The sequence below is a fragment of the Grampus griseus genome (genome assembly GCF_964374135.1).
Source record: "Grampus griseus genome assembly, chromosome: 2".
NCBI lineage: Eukaryota > Metazoa > Chordata > Mammalia > Artiodactyla > Delphinidae > Grampus > Grampus griseus.
The window spans coordinates 164,226,831-164,252,272 of NC_139018.1; the positions used below are offsets into that span (position 1 = coordinate 164,226,831).

At 44.9% G+C, this 25,442-nt stretch overlaps 1 protein-coding gene across 1 annotated transcript in view; it reads right to left on the reverse strand.

Moving 5' to 3' along the window:
• PIP4K2A (phosphatidylinositol-5-phosphate 4-kinase type 2 alpha) overlaps window positions 1-13,787 on the reverse strand; it is a 177,956-nt gene extending 164,169 nt beyond the window's left edge. The window contains exon 1 of the mRNA XM_082648554.1: window positions 13,561-13,787. Coding sequence (XP_082504680.1) covers window positions 13,561-13,704 — 144 coding nt within the window. The 5' untranslated portion in view covers window positions 13,705-13,787. The remainder of the gene's footprint in view (window positions 1-13,560) is intronic.
• Window positions 13,788-25,442: the final 11,655 nt, after the last annotated feature.

Sequence of the window (25,442 nt, forward strand, 5' to 3'; positions counted from 1 at the left end):
GGGGGCACGGGTTCTATCCCCAGTCAGGGAACTAAGATCCTGCATGCCAAGAGGCACGCCCCCACCCAAAAAAAAAGGAATACATGCAAGAGAATGGAAAAAAACAGAACTGTAAAAATAGAAGATGGGAAGCATAATGGCACCTGAGGAAAGGTTCAGCAGGTCCCTGAAAATGACACAGGCCCTTTATGCTTTTTTTCTTTCTTTTTAATACATTTATTTATTTATTTTTGGCTGCATTGAGTCTTCGTTGCTGCACGCAGGCTTTCTCTAGTTGTAGCGAGCGGGGGCTACTCTCTGTTGCGGTGCGCGGGCTTCTCACTGCAGCGGCTTCTCTTGTTGCAGAGCACAGGCTCTAGGTGCGCGCGCTTCAGTAGCTGGGTCTCGCAGGCTCTAGAGCGCAGGTTGTGGCTCATGGGCTCAGTAGTTGTGGCTCATGGGCTCAGTAGTTGTGGCTCGCGGGCTCTAGAGCACAGGCTCAGTAGCTGTGGTGCACGGGCTTAGTCACTCTGTGGCATGTGGGATCTTCCCGGACCAGGGCTTGAACCCGTGTCCCTTGCACTGGCAGGCGGATTCTCAACCACTGTACCACCAGGGAAGCCTCCTTTATGCTTTTGTACATGCTGCTTACTCTGCCTATGACCGTCTTCTCCAGCCTCTTTGAATGCCAACTCATTCATCAAGATACAACTCAAATAGCACTAACTCTCCCCGGGCAGTTTATGGAGCCTCTATTGTCTGGAGATCTGTGCACACAACCTGGGGAGAGGGGTTCCTCGTCCAGAAGGATTCCAAGGCTTGAGAACTATCACTGTCCCTCCACCCAGGTGCCACCCAGCAGCCAAGCCTGCACGGCAGGAGACCCAATGGCCGCAGCTGTCTGATCTGATGGCTGCTCTCTTTTTTGTCTCTACCCTTCTCTCCCTCTTACGAAATCTGAAATTAGGATGTAGGGTGACTAAATGCCATCCGAATGGACCTGGATCTGGGGGCAAATAAACATAGTTGCTGTGTGGGGTCTACTTGTACAAAGCAGCTGAGAAAAGACAATATTATTAGAGAAAAGGTTCACGAAAAGTGATGCAAAGATTAGCGAGAAAGCGAGGAAGGAGGAGCTTTGGATCCTGGTCTCTGTTGGACTCTCAACGCCCATCTGTTCCAGGAGCTGCCCCATCACCCCTCTCTGTGTTTTCTTTTAGCTGATCTGACTGTCATTTACAACCAAATAAACCTTGAAGGCAGTTCTGTTAATTCACCAATTTAGCACCTTGTTTACATAATTACATGCCTATCTTCCCACTAGAACTAGGAATTCCTTACAAGCAAAAACTGTCTTTTTCATAATGCTTCCTCTAAGGCCTTAAAGAAAACACCTCAAAAAAAAAAAAAAAAAAACACCCTAAACCAATTACAGGTTATTGGTAGTAGAACTTTAGATATGAAAATGACATTTTACAAAATGAAGTACATCAAATGCTGGATTTACCTATAAATTGGAAGATTTGTGAAAACACCAAAATAGGAAATAACATCATTTCCACATATGAGTAACCTAAGTGCAGGTAATAAGAACTCCTTTTGGCTAATAGCCCAAAAGATAACCGTTAATGTAATGGAGAGTGTGAACGGAAGAAAACTATTTAGGTACCCAAACTAGAAAACCTGGGGTCGCCCTCAACTCCTTCCCATCCATTTCCCCCGGGTAGTTACCAAATCCAGCTCAGTCAACTTCCCAAACATCTCTGGGGACACCCTCTCTCTGCCACCACGGAACTGCCCTAATTCAGACTCTGGTCGCCTCTTACCCAGAGGACAGCAATGGCTTTAGCAGAGTCTCCTCTGGTGGCACTGAGTCCCGTCACTGACCCATCCCTGGGGTGGCCACAGAAACACCCTAGCACCGCGGGGCTCTGACTTCTCCCTTGTTGCCTGTCACTCCCTCTGTTTAGAAACTTTGATGCTGATTTCCATTTCCGCTAATAGGGTGGAACTAGGTTATTCAAATCAACTCTGCCACTGAAAACAGCTAAACATCCTGAACAAAATATTTTTTCAAACATCTCCTTAAAGGCATCAAAGCGCTGAAGAAGCAGGAGTTACCTTGCCAAAATCTGAGTGAAAGCAGAGTGCGAGAGCCGTGAGCTCCCACGGAAGCCACTCACTCTGACAGCTTTGATGGTCCCGTGGGCTGAGAGGAACAGAAGTCGGATCCCCAAGGTGGGGATCTAATAGGAAACCCTTTCTCCATAAGGGTAGGATCCAAAAGGGTCACAGCCTCAGCGTAAAGGTGATCCCAAAATAAACCCATTCCACCCCCAGGGGACTGCAGCCCAAATGTATATCACCAGCAAGTCCAAAAACTCCCAAGCTGTGAGCTTAGTCTAAAATGGCCTGGGTCTGTAGTGCCCCTAAGCCACCTGGCCCAGGAGACAATCCTCTCTAGGGACACACTTTCATTCCAAGACTTGAAAATCCTCCTCGAGTAATGGTTCAAGGCAAATGAGCAGCTCATGGCCAAAATTACCAAGCAAACATGGGAACAAGGCACCATGACTAAGAACCAGCAGAAACGTAACATGGTAGAAAGATACCCCGAAGACTCAAGGTACTAGTATCATCGCTATTCTCACAATGCTTGAAGAACCTTAGATTTAACTTACGGCACGTTTCTGAACACTAGAACTTTGAGAGGCATGCCTGAGGCTGTTAACAGGCCCCAGCTACGTGGAATAAAGCAGAAATGACATTGCAGTGCACTCTTCTATAAAATAAGGTCTCAGATTGTTCAGAAATGCTTTCAATGCCTCCACACAATTGACTTGGTGAGGTTCTAGGACAGAAGCTGTTGACTCTCCCTGAAACTTCTCTGCCATGTTCACAAGGCAAAGTTCTCGCAGGCGGCTGTGGCCATCGGCTCTTGGTTTGTCATCAGCTTGTGGTTACCCCACATCTCTTATCACCAGCTTGCAGCGAGTCCTCCCCTACTCTCCCAGGCGTTGCTCAACCCGCTCAGCAAACCGCTCTCAACACTCTGCTCAATCCTAGCAGAAACAGAGCTTACGTGCTGATGAAAATTCAACGTGGAAGGGCTCACAGCACACCCGTGGAGCACTTCAGCGGCTCCACTAAGTCATTCAACAGTATTTATTGCGTACCCGCTACATGCAAGCACCGTTCCGGGTGCAGGGAGGTGGCAGCAAATATGACCTGGTCTCAGCTGCTGGTGAGCTGAAGTTAACAGGTTCACAGCCCAGCCGGGGGAGAGAAGTAATAAACATGTAAACACCTCCTTTTCCGACAGTGTCAAGTGTCACAGAGAGGACAAGAGCTGTGTGAGAGTGGAGGGGCTTCTTTAGATGTGGTCAGGGAGGCTCTCGGAGAGGGCAACCCTTCAGCTGGCAAAGTAAAATGACAAGGGGCCCGAGGGAAGAACATTCCAGACAAAGAGAAAAGTAAACGCAGAAGCTCTGTGGCTGCTCTGAACTTGGCTTGTGTAAGGAACAGAAGACCAGCGTGGCTGGAAGGGAAAAGGCACAGGAACGTAGTCGGGGCCAGGCCAGTAAGAAGTCTAAGCCACTGGAAAGAGCTCGGGCTTTTTTTTTTTTCCTCTTCAAGTTTGTACTTTTTGTTTATTTGGTTTTTAAAAAAATTTTTTTTTGATGTGGACCATTTTTAAAGTCTTTATTGAATTTGTTACAATATTGCTTCTGTTTTATGTTTTGGGTTTTTTGGCCACGAGGCATGCGGGATCTTAGTTCCCTGACCAGGGATCGAACCCTCACCTCCTGCACTGGAAGGTGAAGTCTTAACCACTGGACCGCCAGGGAAGTCCCTCAAGTTCGTTTTTATTTTTTTACTTATTTTTTTCTTTTTACAATGTTTGTAAGTTTCAGGTGTATAGCAAAGTGATTCAGTTATACGTATATAGGGAGGCCTCTGGAAGGTTTTCTCTGAAGAAGTGACAGGACATCATTTACGTTTCAGAAAGATCACTGCCACCGCTGTTGAGAACTGGGACTGAGACAGGGCAAAGGGACCACCGAGGGACCTGAGGGCCCCTGCCATGTTCTAGAGGAAGAGAATTCATACGGAAAGAGAGAAGTATGCAGAGTCAGAACTCAGAAATGCGGGTCAGGAGGGAGAGGTGAGGAAAAGAGAAGGATCAAGGTTGGTTCCTAAGTTTGGGGCTTGAGCACCTGGGTAGATGGTGGTCCACTGACTGAGATGAGGGAGAAATTAGTTCAGAGCATGACGGGAGGTGGGGCAGGGCAGGGAGAGGGAACCAGGAGTCCTGGTGGGGACACATCTGAGGTGCCCGTTAGGTAGTCAAGTGAAATATCAAGTAAGAAATTGAAATATGGAGCCCGGCAGGGAGGTCAGAAGGGAAGATGTCCATTTCTTAACTATGAGCGTGAAAAGCCACGGGACTAAACAAATAAGGTCATGCAGATGAAATACACTCTGTAGTTCCAGAAGAAGACCCTGGACAGAGTCCTGGGGCGCTCTAACATTTAGAGACTGAAAGGATGAAGAGTTCGATAAGGCACCTAAGGAGTGAAGGAAAACAAGAATAAAACCAAGAAGGTGGCTCTGGATCTGAAAACATGAAGGTGAGGCTGACAGGGGCAGCTTCCCGGGAGCGGTGAGGGTGGAAATGGCAGGTGGGACGCAGGGGGGCAGGACAGCCACTACAGACCACAGGACACAGCGGCTTCAGGCGAGGGTTTTCAACTTCTGCTCTAACAAGGAGCAGAGAAGCAGAGTGGACGCTAACATGAGAGATGTGACACCAAAGGAGGGTTTCTGCTGTCAGGGCTGTTTATTTTGTTTCCGAGATGGGAGGTCCCAGAGCCGGGAACGCCGTCCAATACCGAGTGAGGCAACAATGGAAAGAAAAAGTCTTTTTCTCCAATTCGGTGGCCACCACCCACAGGTGGCTATCGAGCACTTTAGGGAAATCTGAATCATAAGATTTAATTTTAATTAAATGAGATTTAAATAGCCATCTGCGAAGAGCAGCCAGCAAACTAGACAGCACGGTGCTCCAGCGCATCTGCAGGCTGATGGATTCGGTGTCCAAAAGCTGGTGGATTGGGTAGCAGGGAGAGTGGAAGGCGATACCTTCTACTTGTTCAACGCCTTCTAAAGCCTTAAAGGTAATCAGCTAGCGGGTGGGGGAGACAGAGGGACAAAACACCAGAGGGAAGTTTAAGGAGAGTGGAAAAGTAAGAAATAGATTCAAAGAGCAGAGAACACACTGAGAGAGAATAGTACAGTTCCAGGGTTGAGTACCACTTGCTTTTTATGGTAAATTTTAAAGTGGCCCTTGTCAGAACTGTTAAGTTTTTCTCTGGCAAACAAAGCCTCCTCGGCCTTTGAAAATCTGCCCTCAAACTACCTTCTCAACCATCTCCTAGCACTCCCCCTCATTTACCTCTGCGGTTTTCGATCTTGGTGGCAGAACCTTTTTTCCCTTGGACCTGTACAGTATGTATTCCTTGCCCGCAATTTAAAAAAAAAAAAAAAAAAAAGTTGACAACGATGAGAACAAAACCAAGCTGCTCTGGATGAGGCTGAGGCGAGGGATAAATTCCCCCACCAACTCAGCCCCCTCCCCCCAGCCTCAGAGGCACCTCCAGGGAACCCCAGGGTTTGAAACCAAAGAGTTACCCCAGACAGTGCTTCTCAAACTGGAAGGTGCTTACAAATCACCTGTCTTATTAAAATGCACATTCTGCCCCAGAAGGTCTGCAGAGGGGCCCACAGTTCTGCCTTCCAGCAGGCTCCTGGGTGACGGCTGTTGCCATGCGTCTGTGGATTACACCTGGAGTGAGTGGCGAGGCCCGAGGCCATGGCCACAGCAGAGCCCTCAGCATCATTCACTCGGTCGGCTTACTCTGGCCAGTATTTCCCCTTGGCCACACACACCCTTCCTTGCCTTCTCCAGCTGGGAGATTCTATTCCATCTTCAAGGGCCTCTCAATGTCAGATCCTCTTGAACCTTCTCCAAGAGTCCTGGGCAGAAGTAATCATGACCCAGTCGCCCCCACCTCCAAACCCCCCGCACTTTGCCCCTTTCTCACTCTGCTCCAGCCACACAGGCTTCCTTGCAGTTTTCTAATCATGCCAAGTCAGCACCAGCCTCAGGGCCTTTGCATGAGCTATTCCTTCTGCCTAAAATGCCCTTCCCCCAGATATCCTCATGCCCAACTCCTTCATCTTCATCTCTTTACTCCAATGTCTTCTTCATAAGGTTTATACTCTGACCACCCTATATAACACCCTCCACCCCAGCATTCCTGATACTATAGTCGTTTATACACATTTATGCATATGTCTGTTTCCCCTGCAGTTATGAGCAATTTGAAGGTACGGTCCACAATATATTCATTTTGCATCCCAAGCGTCCTGCACAGTGTCCTTATGTTAAAAAAAAAAAAAGGTGAAATATCAAATTAATAGCTGACACAACCTGTAACTAATGAATCTGAATTACATTTTTGACTCCTTGAACTGCCTGATCAAGGCGTTAAAGATACAAAAAAGAACACTATAACAAAGCAGAAAAAGACATCAAAGCAAGGGCACAAAGATAACTCTAAAATGATTAACTTGTAACTCAAAGATGCACAAGGATGCCAAGTGCAATGGTGATGTTTTGTCTGTGAACCAGGATAAGAGAACAATTAACATGCGCTCTAGTAATTTTCCATGTTTTGCCATTTAAAATACTTTAAAAATGATAAAATGAAAGCTAACATTTATTAAGAACTTGCCATGTGCCAGCAACTCCTTAGGCATCTTACAAGTACCAACGTATTTAACCCACATAACCTCCATAATAAGCACTATTAATATCTCCTTTCATAAGAGAATTGTGACTAAGGTCACACAGCCAACCAGACAGTGTGGCTTCAGAGCCTGAACTCCTAACCACTGCGGACCGGTGAGAAACTATGCTTACTTTGAATGTCAAGGTTTATCTTTAGGTAGGTTACTGTTTTAAAACTCCCTACAAGACTTTTCGTAAAGAAGTTTTATATATGCCCTCCTCCTACGTGCTTTGAATATAAGCAATGCTCTTCTTTCTGTAAAGGAAAAACTGTTTTCTCTTTTTCTCCATGCTAATAGCTAATACTTTGTCAAAGCCTTTAAGACTAAGGAAGGAAAGAAAAGATCTCCAAGAAATGCATAACTCCCGGGCCTGTCCCAGGTAGCACAGTTCCACGGTTAAGGGTACGAGATTGAATCCCACCACCTACTAGCACTGTGATCTCGGCAGGTAATTAATTCAACCTCTGCCTGTTCCTACTATTCTTCCGAGCCGCTGGGCTTCCCACCCCACACCATCCCCAACTTATTCTTGCGACGGTTCTTAACTGGGTTCCATGAACCCTCAAGTGGTCCGTGGATAGAATTCAGGGGATCTGTGAACTGGGTAGGATGTATCCTATGTGTTTTCATTAATTTGTTCAAAAGCATTGTTCTAAGAAGGGATCCACAGCCTTCACTGGACTCCCGTGGGGTCCCTGGCACAAAAAGCGGAAATGTGGTTAAAAGTATATACCGAGAAATAAGCTAGGAGGTATTTTTAACTGTTCAAGAAAGGAAATAAACCTGATTTGGTTGGTAGAGGTGAGAATGTTAAGATATGGAGTCAAGGGAAATACCTAGGTATTCCTAAATAAAACGGCATCTTTTACCTCCCTTCTAACCTTCTAGAAGAAGCTGCCCCACTTCTACTCATTGGCTCCATAAATCTTTAAGCTCTCACACCTGCACACACACATCCGAATCAACCACTGTCTCAAAAGTACATCCATGAACACCGTGGTCTCCGGCACATCTAATTCCGCTAACCTTCCGGCTGACTCTTCTCTTGTCTCACATTTCTTCCTTCTCCATCCCTCCCTCAAAGCCAAGCGTCCCAGGTGTTCCTATTTCTCCCTCAGAGATTGAATTTACCCCCATGGCTTCAACCACCAATCCTGCATGGATAACTATCAATTCTCCATCCCAGCCCTAACCTTCTCCTGAGCCCCAATGCTACCTTCCAACACCCCGCAGGTGGGCACAGTCATTAGACTGTCCACCACCATCACCTGCAACTCAACACGTCTCAAATCAAAAATCTGTGTATCCTTTCTCAACACACAATTCCTTCTCTTAACTTTTCAAGCTCGATCACATGGTCACCATTCTTCCGAGGATTCATCACATGCTGTCAGAGGACAAATCCTGAACATTTTTCCTTATTTTTAACGATATTCCTTCTACTGTATGGCTACTTAAAGTACAGGCTGTGGACCAGCGGCGTCTCATCACCTAAGAGTGGGACAAAAGCAGAATCTCAGGACTCGCCCCAGACCTGCTGAGTCAGAATCTGCATTTTTAAAATGTCCCCAGGTGATTCAAACACACATTAAATTTTAAGAAACACCTGTCTAGCGCTTATTAATATGCTACCAGCCTAACAGCATCGGAATTTGTTCATTTTTAGGTATCAATTACTGAATCCTTATTATGTGCCAATTACAGTGCTAGGCTTTAAATACATTATCTTACCCTCAAAATAATACTGTGAGGTAATCATCATCATCTCCATTTGTAAGAATGAGTAAACTGAGGCTCAAGAGAATAAATCATCTATCTGCTCAAACAGCCCATCAAGATGGAGGCAGGATTTGAACCTAATCTGTCTGAACACAAACCATTTGGCCAAATTGCACCAATTCCCTTAAATTCCAAAATTTGTATCTCCAAGGGTATGTTGGCAGATTTAATTACTCTGGGTGACTGCATTTTCTAATCAACATAAGGTAGATTTTGTTTGTTTATTTACAATTCTTGCTGAAAATCTTTCTAAAGACATAGCAGACATCCTATCATAGAAAGAGAAATCATGGTCTTGCCAAGGGCATCATTCTGAATATTCAAGTTCATTCTAAGGTAGTCAATAAATGGAGAACAAAATGTATTCTGTTCTCAGGATGTAATCCCAAGTTTTAGGGGGTATGAAAATATTTCCCTAATAATAAACTTTGTGTGTGTGTTGTGTGTGTTGTGTGCTTGGCATTCTTCTTTTCTCTAAAGTAAAGGGAAGAAAGAAAAATTGTGTGAGACTAGTTCTTGAATGAATGGTTATTTGGGTTCCATTCACTGGGTTCATCTAATGTCTAGCTCATTACTGTTCTCATTTAATTGCTTCATTACGTTCCATTCAGACACTATTTCATAATTATTTCACTTTTAAACCCTAGTTTCCTTCTTTTACCTTTTTCAGTGCCCAAATATAAACCCATGAACCTAAAAGACATCACTATTTCTTCAATATTATTTCAATTCCAGGACCTTGTTGAGAATATAACAAAGGCTACGATGCTCAGCTCAGAAAACCGCGTTATCTGCCAAAACACACAAAACATGGCGCATGGGCACCAAGACAATCTTAGGCGAGTACTAGGTAAGTACTAGCTCTAACACTAGGATGGATACCTGCCTGATGTCACCTGTCCCTTCTCTGGGAACTGTTCTTCCCCAACTCCAATGGGCAAGAGCTGCCACCTTTTCTCAGCGGCTTGGTCTAGGGAAATGCCACAAATGATGGAAGCCAAACCAGTCAGAATCCTTCCATTGGACTTTTATAACTGAATCGGAGACAGAAAGACCCTTTTGGGGGGTGGAAATTACAAAATGTGAAATTCAGGAAGTATTAGTTCCCTGCCCTGTGGAGGAAACCGGACAGCAATGAGCAAGAATATAGCCAAACGCACCCAAGGACACCCAAGCACCTGGTTCCAATTATTGCCAAAGCCCAGCCCCAGCCCTGCTCTCCTGGTCTGCTTACCAATTTGTCCTTCCACCGTGACCTCCAAAACCCTCCTAATATTTACAGATTTTGCCTCTGCTCATCCACATTTCCACAGCTTGCAACCAAAAAAAGGAACACTAATGTTGGTTACTTCGAAACACTACGTTTGTTTTAAACAAGTTTTATGCCCTTTCAATTTTTTCTATGCAAAGGTCTTCCTTTAGATATTGAAATAGGCTTTTAAATACTCATTTCTAAAAGGCCCTCATTTCACTCCGCATAAAAATCTTTTAGAATATCTATTTAAAACAAGGCTTGACTCCTAACATTCTACATGCATGCTCCACACACTATTAAAATATAATTGTAAGAAGCTAACTCCCTGATCGTTTTTAGTTTAATTCCAAATGTAACAAGACAAAATTGCCTCAAGTCATCTTTTCCTTTATGTATTCAATTATATTCTCCGCTTAAAATACTTAAAATAAAAATTGGCAGTGATCCATTCACTGATGGGTAGTCTAAGTCAGAAAGCAGTAACATATCGAATTAACCACACAAAGTCAAGCTTATTCTTGTCATTGAGAATTACCACCACAATGGACTTGAAATTTTCCACCTTAACTGCAAGTTTCTATATTTCAATCAAATAGACTTGGACTTAATAGACTGCAACGCAGTCCGACTACAATCTATCCCACAAACTCTTAGTTCACACATCTCTTGCAATCACCACAGATTTCCTTGCCCCAACCATGGCCTTGAAAATTCCCTGAGTGTGGCTGCATTTGCAAGGTTATAATAGCGATGCAACTTTTGTTATACACTATTATTCTTCCTAGTCTGGGGCTCCTAACTTAATGGTAGGAACCTACTCGACTGTAAAAGGAGTCGAATCTTGAAGTTAGAAAAAAAGTTGGAAATCATCCATTCCAGTCACCTTAACTCACAGATACAAATATCGATACAAAAATAGTTAACAGGCCCAAGGTCAACAGCATTAGAGAAAGAATTAGAACATGGATCCAATGAGCATTTTACTATGGTGTGTAGATGACTCCCAACCTTGTAAAATGCTTAAAGGATCCTCCATGTAGTAGATGACTATGGTTCCCCTTTAGTGCTCCAAATATATGGTTATTTCTAAATGTCCTTAAGACAAATGCACATGAATTTTCAAAGCAAGAAATTGCTATGTTCATGACATCTTTTCCCATTTATCCTGATCACATTAGAAATGTAGGGAAGGACTGATTTGAATGATCTCTTCCTGCTCTACTAGGCTTTCTCAAATGTCTCCATTCATACACAATACAACTGACAAATTTATTTTCATATTATACTGTAGACTTTGGTGCATACAAGGTCATATGAAAACATTTATCTAAGACTTTGTTACCTAAAATGAAATCAACCAGAAACACATGGCATCTGAGTGTAGATCTCATCTTTATATACCCGTCCTTTCTTTAAAAAAAAAAAAAGAAAGAAAGAAAATAAACATTTTTAAAAAGAAGCCTGTGAAACAGACCTTTCTTATGTCAACTCGAGCCCTAAAAATAAAAATATTTGGACAAAAATGTGAGGGGCATTTTTAGCAATCTTTTGCACAGAGGCTAGCACAATGTGCCTGATATATATTTGTTGAATGAATAACATGGTTATACTGCATACTATGGAAATGACTCCTCTGGATGACTACACTTAGACTTGCTAACTTCTCTTGAAAGCAAAAGAAAATGCACTATCTACAAATCACATTATTTTAATAAGCTTTAAGTAGTTTCAAAATATTTCCAATTAGCAAGAAACTCTAAAACAAATGTAGCAATTCAAACGTATAAAGTAGCAACAGAAGCGGGTGCAGTAAAACACCACACAATTACAGGGTTTTCTAAAGTAAACTGGAGTTGGGACTAATTCCCAGACAGCACACCCTTTCAGAGGCACATTATCATCACTGCTTTACTAGATTAAACGCTCAGACACAGACACTCTCCTGACCAAAACACCAGAACTTCAAAGGAGATAAAAGCACCCATACATACAGAACTAACAATATTATTTTTTTAAAAAGCAACTAACAGCAACATAATAAAAAAACTTAAATTTAGAACATAACTCTAAACTGTACACTTATTACACAGGAAAAATAACACTTTGTTTACTTTAATAAAACGTAGGGGGTTTTTGATGCAGTAGTGTCCGCTGTTGCAAAAGCTTGCATTCCTAATTGCTCAAGAAGTTATCAGGAAGTTAAAATGAACTCCAGGCGATCAGGCATTAGGCTGATAGGAATAATCAAGTCTCAACCTTCTTAAAAACAGTCACTGCTTGCAAGCACAATCGATCAATCCTGATACAGTTTCACCTTTTCCCCAGCTCAGCCTGGGAAAGAAAAATACAAATACGATGCTTTTGAGCCATTTCAACCAACTTCTTCACTACACCGAGAATGTTCTTTCGAAATCCAACATGGTTTTCTGTCATTTCTATTATGCTGAAAAGGGCCCACAGACATCCATCGAAATCAAAAGTACGGAAGGCAAGCGTACACTTCTCCTCAGAAGCTAACCGACTGCAGTGGGTAAGGTCATGGTCAAAATTCACAGGCTCATTTAAACTTTCATGGCTCAGCCAACAGCTCCTATCAGATTTCCTGATCCCAAGAAGATTAAAATTGCAAGAGTTTCTCGCTGGAAGATCAGCAGGAAACTATTTCGGACCCTCAGACCGCAGTCCGCATAGCCCGCAGCGGCGCATCTCCAGGACCTCGGGCTAGCGGGTTACGCTAACCTTTCCAAGCCGTCTCCTCCAACCTCTGAAACAAACCCCCCCAAACGGGTGCAGTCAACTCAATACAGCCGTCCACCGCGCCCGCCGAGACCCCCTCCCGCTGTCATCCCCAGGCCGCCCTTCCGCAGTCGGCGACTTCGGCCTGGCTCCCCAAGGTGGGGGAGGAGGTCTGGGGAGCAAGACTCCCCGCCAGGCAGCTCTTCAGCGGGCACAGCGGCAGGGCTATGCGGGAGAGGAGCAGAGGAAGATGCTAAACACCAGAGCCATATTTACATTGGCTTTATCTTTGCCAAAAAGATTCCTGGCGTCCAAGAATATCGCCTTTAAAGGGAAAAAAGGACCTAAGCACTAAGCCGCTGCCCAAAGCTCCGCGATCTCCAGTATTCTCACCCCTGTGCCTTGTGTGGGGAGGCTTCATAGGCTCCCAGCCTCGGGCAGATACACCTGCCGGACGGCGGAGGACCCGGCCTCCCCCGCCGCCCCCGCAGAGGAAGAAAGCGCCGGGACTCTCGCCCCAACAGCCCCCGCTGGGGTGACAGCCCAGGAGGAGTCGTGCCCCGCACAAACTTCCCAGTTCCCGGGCTGCAGGGGACAGATCGGCCAGCAAGCGGACGCACGGACCGGGGGCGACACTGGTACCCGCCGCAGGGCTCCACTGCAAATGGGACCCCCTCGTCCTGCATCCGGCCCTAGGTCCCTAGGGGGTCCAAGTGGCGCCTGGGCGGCCCCGAGGGGCGGGCGCGCGGCGCGGGGCTGGGGGCACCGAGGCGCCGCGGCGAACGGGCAGCCCCGGAGGGCAAACATCCGTAGGGCCCGGGCCCCGCTCGGGCTCCCCGCCCCTCAGCAGCTGCAGGGGGCGGAGGGGGAGGAGGAGGCGGCGGACGAGGACGACGACGAGGAGGACGACAAGGAGGACGAGGAAAGGGACCGCGCGCCGCAGCCCGAGCCCTTACCGAGTGGTTTACCCCCCACATCAGGACGCTGAGCAGCGGATCGCTGGCCCGAAAGAGCTTCACTTTCTGCGCTACGAAGTGCTTCTTCTTGGTCTTGGTCTTGCTCGCCAGGACGGAGGACCCCAGGTTGCCGGGGGTCGCCATGGCCGCCGCCTCTGTCCCCTCCACCGCCGCGCTCCCGAGGCCGGGGACCCGCCCTCTCTACACGCCGGCCCGGGGAGGCAGCTGCATCCCCCCCGGCGGCGGCCCCGGCGCGCCGTGCCCCGCTCCGGCCGCCGGCACTCTTGTCCCGCTCTGCCCGCGGTGCCCGCTCTGCCCGGCTGGCGAGGGAGGCTGCGCTCGGCTCGCGCTCCGGCCCGCTTCCCGCGCCCGCCGCGGCTCCGAGCTCAGCCCGCGGCTGGACCGGGCGCGCCGCGAGCGGCTTCCGCGTTGGGCGCCGGCGTCATGACGCAGGGGGCGGGCGGGCAGCAGCTGCGGCGCCGCCGGGCGGGGCGCGGAGCGCGAGGCGCGGCCGCGGGACCGTTAAGCTGCGCCCTCGCGCTCCGGCTCTGCGGCGGCCTGGCCGCCCCCGGGTCGCAGGCGAGCTCGGGGCGGCAGCTCCCCGCCGGCCCAGGAGGCCGCGGGGTGGGCGTGCGGCGCGGGGAGCGTGAGGACTCCCGCAAGGTATCCCTTCTGCAGCTCAGGAGAAAAGAGGGAAGGATGGGGAGAGTAGGGAGATCGGAGGAGAGGAGCCCCCAGAGACGGTGGTCAGGCGAAGGAAGGAGGCTCGGGGCATCGCCGCTTACCGGTGCCAAGAATCAGGAGAGCTAGTGAGACGTGAAACGCTGCGTGGAGACCAGGGCTTCCCTAGCACCGAGGGAAAGGACCTGGGCACATGGTTGGCCGCCTCCCAAAGTAGCCCTGCAATGAACTTATTAATCCTTTTGTGCCTTTAACCATGGGGCCTTTTGGACCCTAAACTTGGGCCTTCCCACATGCATGCAGAAGGGAGACTCCCACCTAAGCCGCTGGGCTGTCATTCCCACCACCACTAACGCCCTCCCTAGATGGGACCCTGATTCCTCATTTAGAGCCCTTGGTTTGGCCAGGAGAATCATGCCCCAAATTGCACCTTCTATGTCAAATCCTCCGCGATGTTTCCTATATCCGTTTAATTCATCTCACTCACCTTCCGCAGAAACCTTTTCACTGTCTTCATACACGTACACCTAAATTTAGCCCTTCTTAATGCTGGGAATACCTGAACCACCTCAGGAAGCTGCCATTCCAAGTATGTCTAAAAACCTGTTGTCCCTATATCTTCCCCAGTAATCATAACCCTGTTCAGCCCACTGGGCAAGTCATTATATATCTATTGTCATTAATACTCCCCCTCAAGTATAGTGGTCTCCTACTGTGTACCAGTTAACCTGCTTGGTTCTCTCAGGGAAAGAAAGCATGACAGATCCTGATCCCTTAAGGAGCTTGATGAGTCTCGAAGGGTGGGAAGTGACAGGTCACGTGGTCACCTTCATTTGCTCCTTTTTGCTTTGACTGTTTTTTAAACACAAGGGTTGCCCCAACATCCTCTTATTCTTTCTCTCTTGCTTCATACTATTGTCCCAAATGTTATCTGCTCCCCCAGCCTCAACCATCACCACTCTTAGTGGTTTAAAAAAAGAACAACCTGAATTTGCAGTGAGAAGAGGTGGGGTTGCCCAGTTCTCCCACATATTTGAGCAGAGAACCTCTCTGAGCCTCAGGTTCTTTGTGTTAATAATAGAATAATCAGGGTACTTCTGGTGGCGCAGTGGTTAAGAATCCGCCTGCCAATGCAGGGGACACGTGTTCAAGCCCTGGTCTGGGAGGATCCCACATGCTTCGGAGAAACTAAGCCCTTGCGCCACGACTACTGAGCCTGTGCTCTAGGGTCCGCGCACCACAACTACTGAAGCTCGCGTGCCTAGAGCCTGTGATCAGCAACAAAGAGAAGCCACTGCAATAAGAAGCCCGCAGAACCTCAACGAAGAGCAGCCCCCGCTCGCCAGCAACTAGAGAAAGCCCACACGCAGCAACGAAGAGCCAATGCAGCCAAAAATAAATAAATGTATAAAATAATAGAATAATCAGACACAAAGGTCACTTTAGGGACTACTCTGGGCCTGGTAATTATAATCCTGCCCTACGTACTTCATAGGATGTTCGTTAGAATCAAAATCAACAGTAGACAATGGCTCTGAAAAGCACTCTATAAATCATACAGCACTGTATACATACAAGATGAAATGCAGAGTACTTGTGGATGACCCATAAACTCTCCCCTGACCTCAGAGAAGTGCCTCGTTGAACATCTCTACATCAATTGCCCACAGACAGCTTAAAAATTGTCTAAAACCAAGTTCAACATTGTCCTTCATCTCACATGTTGGTTCATTTTTCTATTATATTGAAAATGGCATTCATATCACTGCGTTACTCCAACCACAAGTTCATTCGTTTAACAAATTTTCATTGACCCAGGCTTCAAAGCTTAGGATCATCACTGATTATTGCCTCTCACCACCACTCCACATAAACCCTGTTACCAGGTCCTGTCCATGAAAAAAATTGTGCTCCAATATTATCTCTTCCCTCGTGCTCTCACTGGTCCCCCTAGTTGAAATTAATCCGTCCACCTCAGTGCTTCCATAGCACTTTATTCTATGACGGCTCTATTGGGTTTAACTGTATATTAATAATGGAAGATGACACGCTAGCTGTGAAGGCTTAAAAGCTGAATTTAGTGATGACAAAGTGTTGAATGAACCTACAGGAAGGGAAGATGGATATGTGTGGGCACTGTCAGGTGAGGTTTCACTTAGGAGGGCGCAAGGTCTGGATGGGCGCACAGTGTCATCCCTGTTAGGGGCAGACTGAGGTGCCGGCATGGAGATGAAAATCCACGTGGTATTTTCAGATAGTAGTGAGGAGACCTGTAGCTTTGAAAGGACAGAAATATTTTTCCAACCTTATTAAGATATAAGTGACATATAGCATGGGGTAAGTTTAAGGTGAACAACTTGATGATGTATATATATATATATATATGATTTCCACCTTAAGTTTAGTTAACACGTACATCACACATAATTACCGTGTGTGGGTGGGTGTGTGAGTGTGCAGTGAGAACATTTAAGATTTACTCTCTTAGAAACCAGAGTTTGTAATAGAATCATGTTAAGGGACAGAATTTTGGGTGATTTAACTTACTTTGAATGGCATTTACGATAATGCCATTCAGGAATAGGTCATGAGATGATTTTTGCCAATGACCTTTCACACTACCTTTGTACTCTGCAGAGGATGTATGTGGTGTAGGAGTTCTAGAGTTGCAGAAATGACCTCAGAAAGTACCTAACCCAGTTCTCAGATTATCTACATTAGACAATGGAGATCTAGAGAAGTTTAAGTGATTTCCTGACTTGTTGGGAGACAAACTCTTTGAAGGCAGGGTCTGTGTTATACTCACTCTGTATGCTTCCAATGAACCTAACATACTCCCTTTCCCATAGCACCTATGGCAAACTTTTGATGAATAAATGAAAAGGAAATTTTCATCTCTCACATCAAAGTTACAAGATTCAACACCCAGGAACTGTGTGTGGAGGGGTCCATTTAGAAATACTTTATTGGGAAATTAGGTTAGGTTAGGCATAATATTTAAACTTGAGGGTTAGCCACATTTGGATTTAACAACTTAGCAATTTGATCACTGTTTTCCTTTGGAGTTTGTGTGATAACAAAACAATACACATGTCTTTGGTTCAGCATCTAATTCAGGCTGCTTATATATCAAGGGTGGAAGCACCCCAACCATCAACAATCGACAATGGTCTTGATGAGGGGCGTGGCTAGAGAAAGAAGAGGAAGGAAGTTCCATCTCAGGATGGGGATGTGGTCATGTCAGTCAAGGAGAAGCCCATTCCCACCTCTTTGCATTTGGCCTGTTGGGCTGTTCATCCAGCTTCCAAGGCCATCACAGCTGCCAGAAATGCTCCAGCAGCCAAGTTCACCAAGAAGCAGGAAAGAAATGTTGGGAAGATTGAAAGCCTCCCAATACTGACTTGCTTCTGCTTGTTGTTAGTTTTTTAAAAAAATACTTTCTTTTACTGTAATCAAGTTTATTTACTGTCCTAGAAGAGTACGGTGAAAGTGTTATGTTAACTAAGGTACGCAATACCAGAAATGGAGGTTGAAATAGGGTGGATGCTCTGAATTTTTATTTTATTACCCTTTTCATCAAAAAAAAAATACTTCCTCAATTTAATAATTCAATTAGAATTCTTCCTTGAGAAAATAAATTCAGTAACTTCCTTAGTGCTGTTCAGAAGCTGTTATGCTTTCCATTGCTCTATGAAGAGATCAGAGCAAAATGTGGGACAAGGCCGTTCGATCTTCTGTAGTGTCATCCAGAGCCTTGCCATTAAAAATGGTATTATTTTAGAAGACCATTATTAAAGTGCATATACAGTCAAACTCAGCCAGAATGCCAGCCAAATAAATGGGATCCAAGAATTCAATTGTGACATATGAGTTACTTTTGCGGGGGGAAGATGTTGACACGATGCAACACAGCTTGCCATCCGGGAGTTCTGAGGGTCTAGCCGCGCCGTCCAAATGCCTCCTGAGCTGGCTGTGGTTTGGCACCCGCTGGCAGGGGTTGTCCACCCATTTGAAAATGATGGTGATTCTTCTGGCTTCTGCAGCTGGCTGGCACTTCCAGGACAGTGGCAGCAATTCCAGGAATCTTCTTCTTGGTTGGCAGTTATTTTGTTGGCCTGACTTGGGCAGATCGGACAGGGAAGACAGTATATAAAAAAGCCAACACTAGGGTGACCACTTCCCAGCCTGCTTTGCCTTCCCCTCCACTCCCCAAGCAGACGAAGAGGACTTTAGTCGCTCCCTTGGGAGACAGGAAGCTGAGTGGAGGACAGGAGTCAATCTCCAATATCATCATACCTTTATTATGTATACCTTCATAACAGAAATAGAAATTTCCAACATTGACAGAGCAATGAAATGTATTACAGTAGATCCCTATGGCAGACTATAATGCAACCAATAAAAATGGTAATTTCACATAAAATGTAATGACATTAATCATGATATTAAAATAAGTGAAAAAATAGGATACAAAATTGTATATTGTATATTAAGATTAGAAGATGTATTTGTGTATGTATACATGTAAAACACTAAAAGAAAATACATTGTACTGTTGTAAAAATTCATGTCTTTTATAATAATTTTTAAATTATTGTCTAAATCCATCTTTTATAAAAAGATGCAACCATCTTCCCTCATTAAATAAATAACACAGTAACGGCATTTAACATAGTAGTTCAATTTCTATAAGAGAACAGCTTTTTAAGTTACTTCTTGCTATTTATCATAGTTATTGTTAAAACAAGTCTTAGTGGAACAGGCCATTTTTCTACATGTAGAGGGGAGGGAAGCTTCCCTGAGTTCACAAAAAGTCCTTAAGAGAAAGGAAGGCTACAAATACGAGGAAAATAGAATAGTGTTGTTTTTATCTATTAGACATCATATCCCCAATGCATAGGGCCTATGAATTTTTATTTTTTTATTTTTTATAAAAAGTTCGAAATCAGGAAAAAAAATACATACTCCAAAAGAAAACTGCAAAATTAATATTCTAATAAACACTTTATTAACTGTGCACAACACGTAACATAATACTAACAAGTTTTTTAGATTTTATATAAAAAATATCATGACAGGGCTTCCCTGGTGGCGCAGTGGTTGAGAATCTGCCTGCCAATACAGGGGACAGGGGTTCGAGCCCTGGCCTGGGAAGATCCCACATGCCGCGGGGCAACTGGGCCCGTGAGCCACAACTACTGAGCCTGCGTGTCTGGAGCCTGTGCTCCGCAACAAGAGAGGCTGCGACAGTGAGAGGCCCGCGCACCGTGATGAAGAGGGGCCCCCGCTCGCTTCAACTAGAGAAAGCCCTCGCACAGAAACGAAGACCCAACACAGCCAAAAACTAAAATAAATAAAAATAAATTAAAAAAATAAATAAACATTTGAAAAAAAAATCATGACAGAAGCTGTTTGTGAGTTAGGTTTCGTGTTACAAGTATGCATAATGATTGCCTAAAAATATAATAGCCAATCAAAAATTAAATGTCAGTCATAGCCAAAAATTCTAAGAGCAAAATTCTAACCACCTTTTCTAATATATTTTACAGCAAAAGAATTGTATTAAATGTGGGATATGAACTCATCTCAGTATGCTTGATACAATGAGTGGGTGGAGCCTCCAAAAATAAGAATACCGGGCACTTAGTTCTGGGAAGAAGGGAGGTTCCATTCTTTGTTGATCAACAATGTCCATACAAATTGGTGTGACCTTCAGAAGTCAAGGTTGAATGAAAAGACCAGAAGAATCAGAAGATTTTCGCCTGAGATTTTGGTCCCGGCTAAGGGAAAAGTCCACGGTGTCCAGATGCAGAAAACACGGGAACCCTGACCCTACTAGGAAGATAGGAAACCCTGCAGGGTGCCTGTGAATTTGCCCCAATCCCTTATGGCTGTGGCATGAGTTAAGTCTGACTGTTGTTAAGGCGGTTGGTATTTTCCACATTTATTTTTTCATTGACGCTTAAGAAAAAACGTGTTCATGCAGCTACTATTTATCGATTGCACCTACTATGTGCCAGGTACCATAGTAGGTACTGCGTATGACCTCTTCCCTCATAGAGTTTACAGATCGAGAGGATAGAGTAGAAGCAAGTAAACAGACAATCCTATAATTACGGATTGTGATGAGGGTTCTGAAGGTAACAAACCCGGCACCTTGATAGAAAATAGGCAGAGTGTCAAGGAGATCCTCTCCAAGGAAAAGATACATAAGCCTGAAAGATGAGAAACAGTCAGCCATGTAAACAGTGGGGTGGAGAGCAGCCTGGACAGAGGGGGTCATCAGGCATGAGAACTCCCGTTCTAGAACCCCAGGAGGCCTAGGTTGGCAAGGCAGGCAGGGCTCAGCACTGAGACCCTGGCAAGGATTTGAATTTTATTCTCAGTGCAACGGGAGCCCTTGGGAAGCTGAGGATTTGTTTATAAAAAGATCCCTGTGGGGCTTCACTGGTGGCGCAGTGGTTGAGAGTCCGCCTGCCGATGCAGGGGACACGGGTTCGTGCCCCAGTCCGGGAAGATCCCACATGCCGCGGAGCGGCTAGGCCCGTGAGCCATGGCCGCTGAGCCTGTGCGTCCGGAGCTCTGTGCGTCCGGAGCCTGTGCTCCGCAACGGGAGCCTGTGCTCCGCAACAGTGAGAGGCCTGTGTACCGCAAAAAAAAAAAAAAAAAAAAAAGATCCCTGTGGACCCAATAGATTGAAGGAACGTAAATGTCAAAATGGAGAGGCAGGGCTTCCCTGGTGGCACAGTGGTTGAGAGTCCGCCTGCCGATGCAGGGGACACGGGTTCATGCCCCGGTCCGGGAAGATCCCACATGCCGCGGAGCGGCTGGGACCGTGAGCCATGGCTGCTGAGCCTGCGCGTGTGGAGCCTGTGCTCCGCAACAGGAGAGGCCACAACAGTGAGAGGCCCCAACAGTGAGAGGCCCACGTACCGCAAACAAAACAAAACAAAACAAAACAAAACAAAAAAATGGAGAGGCAAACAAGGTAAATATTACAGGAATCCAGGTAAGAGATGACGGGGAATTGGACTAACATCTTGACAATAAAGATAAGGGAAAAGTGGGCAAATTCATCTAGGAGGGGCAGTCGTGTTTTAACGTGGATGGGTGTGGAGGAAGTGCCGACTTGGCCTCAGCTTAACGGGGCACATAGTGGGAGATCTCAGCCACTGCCTCATTTGCCCTTTTTAACATTCCTGCAACCAAAGGGCACCCTGGTTTAAGTGCCTGCTGCTCTTCACAAAAAAGGAAATCTCCCCTAAAGTCTGCTTTCACGGAAGTATTTTTAATTCTCACATCTAGTATCTGCTATACTGATGCTACACTAAAGAAAACCTAAGAGAGAGAGTTGATGTGTATATTTGAAACACATCCAAAGAAATGTAACCTGAAATCAGCATAAAGAAAATGATCACAGCCATCTTCATGCTGCTGTGTCCAATAGTCTGAGATGGGATGGTTCCCACTGCGCTTGAGAACCAAATGGAAGATAGAAAACAATAGCCTTGAGAGTTAACAAAGGACAAAAGCCTTCCTATCCTGGTAGCAGCCAGGGTCTGAGCTGGTTAACCCCGGGCAGGTCTAGTCCTGCAAGCCAGGGAGGGGAAGAACTGAAGTGGGAAAGAGGAACGAGAGGTTCCTGAGAGATTCCCAGACCTACCCAGGTTGTTTCCACTTCCTCCTCGCTGCTCTCAGTTCCTGAACTTAGCTGTTCCTGCTTCCTGCGTAAGCAGAAGCAGCTCTCAGTCAGGAGGTGTGCTATAAAGGCATCTCTTAGGCACATCAGTGTTCTCACACCACTTCTCCCAAACCTGGGGAGCCTCCATTTTCGCACCCCAATTGCACCCCTGAAAGTTATACAGAAGTATGCAAAACTATTGACTCTCCCAAACCTGGGAAGCCTACATTTTCACACCCCAGTTGTACCCCTGAAAGTTATACAGAAATATGCAAAACCATTGAACCTTCCCTGTTACCTGTACAAAGATTTCAGAATTCTATGCCTGAGTTTTCTCACTGTTTTAGGTTTGGGTGCCTAGCCTGTAAAGTGCTGGTCAATTTCAGTCATCATAATCTGGTGTCCATTCTGTCACCCCAGCCATGCCTTAGTCATGTCTCCTACATTTTAAAGAGGGGGGGATGGACTTCCTGGGTTGCTTAGACTCAGAAGAGTACCTTTTAATTCCCCTAAATATTTTTGTGCCAGCTAATATTTAAATGTACTAAAAGGAGGCTACAGATGAAATCATTATTACATAAAATTCTAGGCCTGAATTTTAAAGATTGGAGATTGTTGATCATTCATTATATTCATGGCCTTTATTTGTGCTTTCATCTTAAATATGACATGGCTCTTCCTTAGAGAGCTGGCAGAAAACTAACTTTCAACAAAGAATGCTGCTTTCCCTTTATTAATTTAGGCTTTTTATGTTTTAGCTTTCATATTCAAATTTTAAGTAGATCATAATAGTAATATTTTAAAACCTGATAAAATAGAACTCAGAGACAAAGCTGAAGTCAGAAATAGGTTTATGATAATTTTTTTCCTTATTCATCACATATGTGTTGAGGTCCTAGAAGATTCTGGGCACAAACATGACTAAGATGCATCCTTGCTTTGAGGAGCACATAGTTTAGTGGAGAAGATAAATCCATGAGTCAATTGTTTCCAATGCTATATACATGCTATAGTGAGACCGTAGGGATACATGGAGGAAGATCACTGGATCAGGTAGAGGAAGGAGGGAAACTGGGTGGTCAGAGCCAGAGAGGGTGGTCCTGAAATGATGGTTCTTGAGTAGAAGAGAAAAAAAATGCAGCATAATCATTGCATCACTTTATTTCATTGTTGTATTTACATAAAAAGTAGTTAAGTGCATTCCTGTAAAGAGTTCAAGCTGTATAGAAGGTCATGAACTAAAAAGAGAAAGTCTCCCTCCCACTCGTCCACCACATCCCCCTCTCCTTTCTCCTTCTCCCTCCCTCTCCTACTCCCTTCCCCCTCCCACTTCCCTCTGCTCCCATTTGTATATAGTAATGTGCCCTTATGCTGGAGGATGTGTTCCAAGATCCTCAGTGGATGCCCAAAACCGTGGAGAGTACTGAGCCCTGTACATACTATGATTTTTCCTGCACATACATACCTATGATAAAGTTTAATTTATACATTAGGCACAGTAAGGGAATAACAACAATAACTAATAATAAAATAGAAATTTCAGTTGCAAAATAAATGAGTCACAGATATGAAATGTACAGTGTAGGGAATATAGTCAGTAACTATGTAATATCTTTGTACACTGACAGATCAAATCTAGACTTATTGTGGTGATTATTTTGAAATGTATAGAAATATCAAACCACTATGTTGTGTACCAGGAACTAACATAATTTTGTAAGTCAATTATACTTCAAAAACAAACAGACAGGGACTTCCCTGGTGGCACAGTGGTTAAGAATCCACCTGCCAATGCAGGGGACACGGGTTTGAGCCCTGGTCCAGGAAGATCCCACATGCCGCAGAGCGGCTAAGCCCAGGCGTCACAACTACTGAGTCTGCGCTCTAGAGCCCGCGAGCCACAATTACTGAGGCTGCACGCCACAACTACTGAACCCGCGTGCCACAACTACTGAACCCGCGTGCCACAACTACTGAAGCCCACGTGCCTAGAGCCCGTGCTCCACAACAAGAGAAGCCACCGCAATGAGAAGCCTGCACACCACGACAAAGAGTAGCCCCCGCTCACCACAAATAGAGAAAGCCCGCGAGCAGCAACGAAGACCCAACACAGCCCAAAGTACATAAATAAAATAAATAAATTTTTAAAAACCCAAACAAACTCATAGAAAAAACAGATCAGATTTTTGGTTACCAGGGTTGGGGGGGTGTGGGGGGGTAGGGGGTCGGGGGAGGGAGAATTGGATAAAAGTGATCAAAACGTACAAACTTCCAGTTGTAAGATAAATATGTACTGGAGATGTAATGTAACATGATAAATATAATTAACACTGCTGCATGTTATATACGAACATTAAGAGAGTAAATCCTAAGAGTTCTCATCACAAGGAAAAAAATTATTTTCTATTTCTTTAATGTTGTGTCTCTATGAGATGATGGATGTTCACTAAACTTACTGTGATCATCATTTCATGACGAACATAAGTCACATTACTGATATTATGCTGTACATCTTAGATTTATACAATGCTGTATGACAATTATATCTCAACAAAACTGGGGGAAAAAGCATTTGAAGAGAGAAAATATTTGCAAGTGGCACATGTGATTAAAGACTGTTATCCAAAATACGTAAAGAACACTTAAAACTCAACAATAAGAAAGTAGACACCTAGTTTAAAAATGGGCCAAAGACCTTAACAGACAGCTCACCAAAGAATATATACAGACAGGCAATTAAGCATATAAAAAGATGCTTCATAGCATATGTCATCAGGAAAATACAAATTAAAACAACAATAAAATACCACTGCACTATTAGAATGGCCAAAATTAGGAACACTGACAGACCCAAATGCTGGTGAGGATGTGAAGTAACAGGAGGTCAAAATAAATAAATAGGTAAATAAATACATTAAAAAAAATAGAACAATTACAACCATCTACTGTAATAAAAGTTATGTGACGGTGGTCTCTCTCTCTCTTGAGAAATATTATTGTACAAATTTAACGCCTTTTCCACCTTAACTAAGCCCTTATCACCCACTGTGTCCTTAACTTTGCAGTTTGAGGTGTTAACAGCAAAACTAGCGTGAGTTTCTTTTTTCTTCTTCACAATTTCACAGATAGATTTGTGCTTACTGTAGACCGTAGCAACCTCAGCATATGATTTTTTTCTTTCCTTATTAAGTTGAGAACTTTCACCTTCTCACAGGAAGCACTTTGCAGCTTCTCTTTGGCATAATCTGAATTGCCAGCATCCTCTTTTGCTCTTTGGGCCATGAGTAAGTGAAACAGGGGTCACTTGAACACAAGAACTGCCATATGCAACAGTCAATCTGATAACCAGGATGGCTACCAAGTGATTAGCTGGCCGGATATGCTGAACAAAGAGATGATTCAAGGCCTGGGCTGGACAGAGTGGGATGGCACAAGATTTCATCACGATACTCAGAATGGCACACAATTTAAAACATATGAATTGTTTACTTCTGGAATTTTCCATTTAATATTTTTGGAC